General features: G+C 45.9%; 2 protein-coding genes across 2 annotated transcripts in view; both read right to left on the bottom strand.

The window, feature by feature from the left end:
* NDUFS7 (NADH dehydrogenase (ubiquinone) Fe-S protein 7, 20kDa (NADH-coenzyme Q reductase)) overlaps positions 1-1618 on the bottom strand; it is a 7084-nt gene extending 5466 nt beyond the window's left edge. Inside the window, exon 1 of the mRNA XM_009328922.1 lies at positions 1598-1618. Coding sequence (XP_009327197.1) covers positions 1598-1618 — 21 coding nt within the window. The remainder of the gene's footprint in view (positions 1-1597) is intronic.
* A 375-nt stretch (positions 1619-1993) lies between these two features.
* Positions 1994-2344, bottom strand: part of LOC103921024 (PWWP domain-containing protein MUM1) — a 7898-nt gene continuing 7547 nt past the window's right edge. The window contains exon 14 of the mRNA XM_009328917.1: positions 1994-2161. Coding sequence (XP_009327192.1) covers positions 2083-2161 — 79 coding nt within the window. The 3' untranslated portion in view covers positions 1994-2082. The remainder of the gene's footprint in view (positions 2162-2344) is intronic.

The raw sequence follows: 2344 nt of genomic DNA on the forward strand, positions 1-2344 counted from the left end.
AGGAAGGCCCTTCGGCTAAAATCGGACAAGCTCGCTCCTGGCAGGGATGAGGTATGCGGGTCACCGTTTTAAATAAAGCACAGGAACAGAAAACAGTAAGTTTGCTTTCTTGTACTCGCCCCCACGTTTAACAACGTGAAACCGGGCGACTGAGACATGATGCTACGGCTTTGTCTGATAGAGAAAAATAATCTTCACCCGATATAAAATTCAGGTGGAAGCGTCTGCCTGCACACACCAAAGAGCGCAGCTTAGAATCGGTGTTTGGAATAAACGAGCGTATTCAAACAAAAGTAACAACGAGCCTTTGACGATTCACTTCATCCAACTTTAATTGATTGAAGACCACATAATTCTGCACATCGCAAGACCGAACGTGGCCCGGAGGTACGAACAGTACCGTAAGGAACCGTTAATGCCTGGTTCTTAAAGATGTACAGGTTTTAGAGTGCTTCAACACAACGTACGCTCTCGGTCACCCTTAGGCAGAAGGCGGCAGTTTGATTTTTAAAGAGAACTTGTCCACGTTGAATCGAACTGAGACAGTTTTGGCCGGGAGGTATGAAAGGTATGAAAGACAGGGACTGAGATAAAGGCGAGGGGATGTGGGAGTTCTGCTTCTGGTTTGAAGCAGGATCTTAACAGTACTTTAGGAATTTTAATGGAGAAGCGTACACACAATTATGTTTTGAAGAGGGGAACCCGAGGACACGCTGATCTCTGAACGACGGCAAACGGCGCCCGGCTTTGTGGGCTGGAAGCTTCTGCATTCTGAAACAACCGCAGCCGGCCGAAGACTTCTCCACTTGCGAGCGCCGCCCGCGCCTCCGGTCACCTCTATCAACTTGCCCTGAAATTTTCACATGGTCACAGAAAACGCATCGTCCCTTCTTTGTTTTTCATCAAAACGTGTGAGAAGGGTCCAGTCGAATACCTATTGTGCTCCTGTGATTTAGGTACTTGTGAACGTCCCTTCGACCACGTGAATAAGGATTCCAAATGCATATTGAAATTCATTATAGAGCACAGAGCAATTAAAAGCGTAATTAAAATATATTCAGATAATTACTATAGCCAGAATACACATCTGTATCCCAATTTACATGTAAACTTCTTCCTTAATTTCAAATCATTTTGGTTTCTATTGGACAAGCAAGTAGATCCCGTTCTCATTACAATACAGAAAAATACAAATCATTGGGCTTTTACCGTTAAACGGCTATCAGTAACACTGCAAGTCTGTCAAAGGCAACCTGCAATACGCTGCGCCTTCAGCAAACTACGCACGATTAAAGTTGATATTTAAATCAGACAGAAAGAGACAATTAAAAGCGTTCCTAAAATCATGGCCTCAAAACACGTTAAAACAGCATTCAAAACGCTTTCACTTTTAAACAGAAAAGTGAATGTTTTTGGTTTTTAAGCAAACGTTGGTTTCCTTTTCCACTGAATTTTCCAGTTGTCCTATCAAGAAAAACAAAGCCTTTGTTATTTAGATTGCATCACAAGGTACCAATTTTATTTCCCACACTTTGAGACGTGTAAAGCAAGAAGAGTCAACCCGCGGGGAGCGCTGTCAGACGGGAAACCTGCGTACGTTCAGTAGCGGCAGAGTCATCAGGCAACACGTGGCTACGTAATTCACCAGCGCCCGTTTTTCCGAGGACAACAGCCCTTCCTCTGTCGGCTACTCGGCCAAAATCATTCACACACCACTTCGTGCCACATCAAGGAGCAATGCAAAACACTCGCAGTTTCCGCAAGTCGCGTGTTAAGTGCGCCGAACGGGCGAGGACACGGGGCGGCCGCGCACCCGCAGCGCTCCTACGCCGTTCGCATCGCCCTTCGCAGGCAGCTGAACGCGGCAAGACCCGGGGGAGCAGCGTGCAGCTCCAGCACGCGGAATCGAGAGGAGGACCGAAGATACAACTGTGCCCAGCGGCAGTACAGCATTATAACGGCTACATCTTTCGGAGATACGCACACGGGTTTTAAAAAGCAAGAATTACACGTTTTATACAAATAACCGCTTCGTTATATACACGCAGTGCCAGGGTAACTTGGGAAAGTTTGTACCGCTGTTCAGACGCTGTCTGCAGATGCTAGTTTGCTCTTCCACTTTTTTCTTTCCAGAATTTTTTCATCGAATATTTCTCTCTCCCTGAAAAGAAACACATCGAAGTTCTGGAGTAAAAACAATCTTAACGTATTGAAGGGTTCGCGATGTGTTACAGTAACTCAGCAAGAACGTTTCCCATGTTTCATCACTTTGTTACTCAGACGATGAGGAAGCTTGCCTTACAGAGGGGAGGATGCTGAACTCCCCTGCGCTTACACTCACATC

This window comes from Pygoscelis adeliae, unplaced genomic scaffold (genome assembly GCF_000699105.1).
Source record: "Pygoscelis adeliae isolate BGI_AS28 unplaced genomic scaffold, ASM69910v1 Scaffold1017, whole genome shotgun sequence".
Taxonomy (NCBI): domain Eukaryota; kingdom Metazoa; phylum Chordata; class Aves; order Sphenisciformes; family Spheniscidae; genus Pygoscelis; species Pygoscelis adeliae.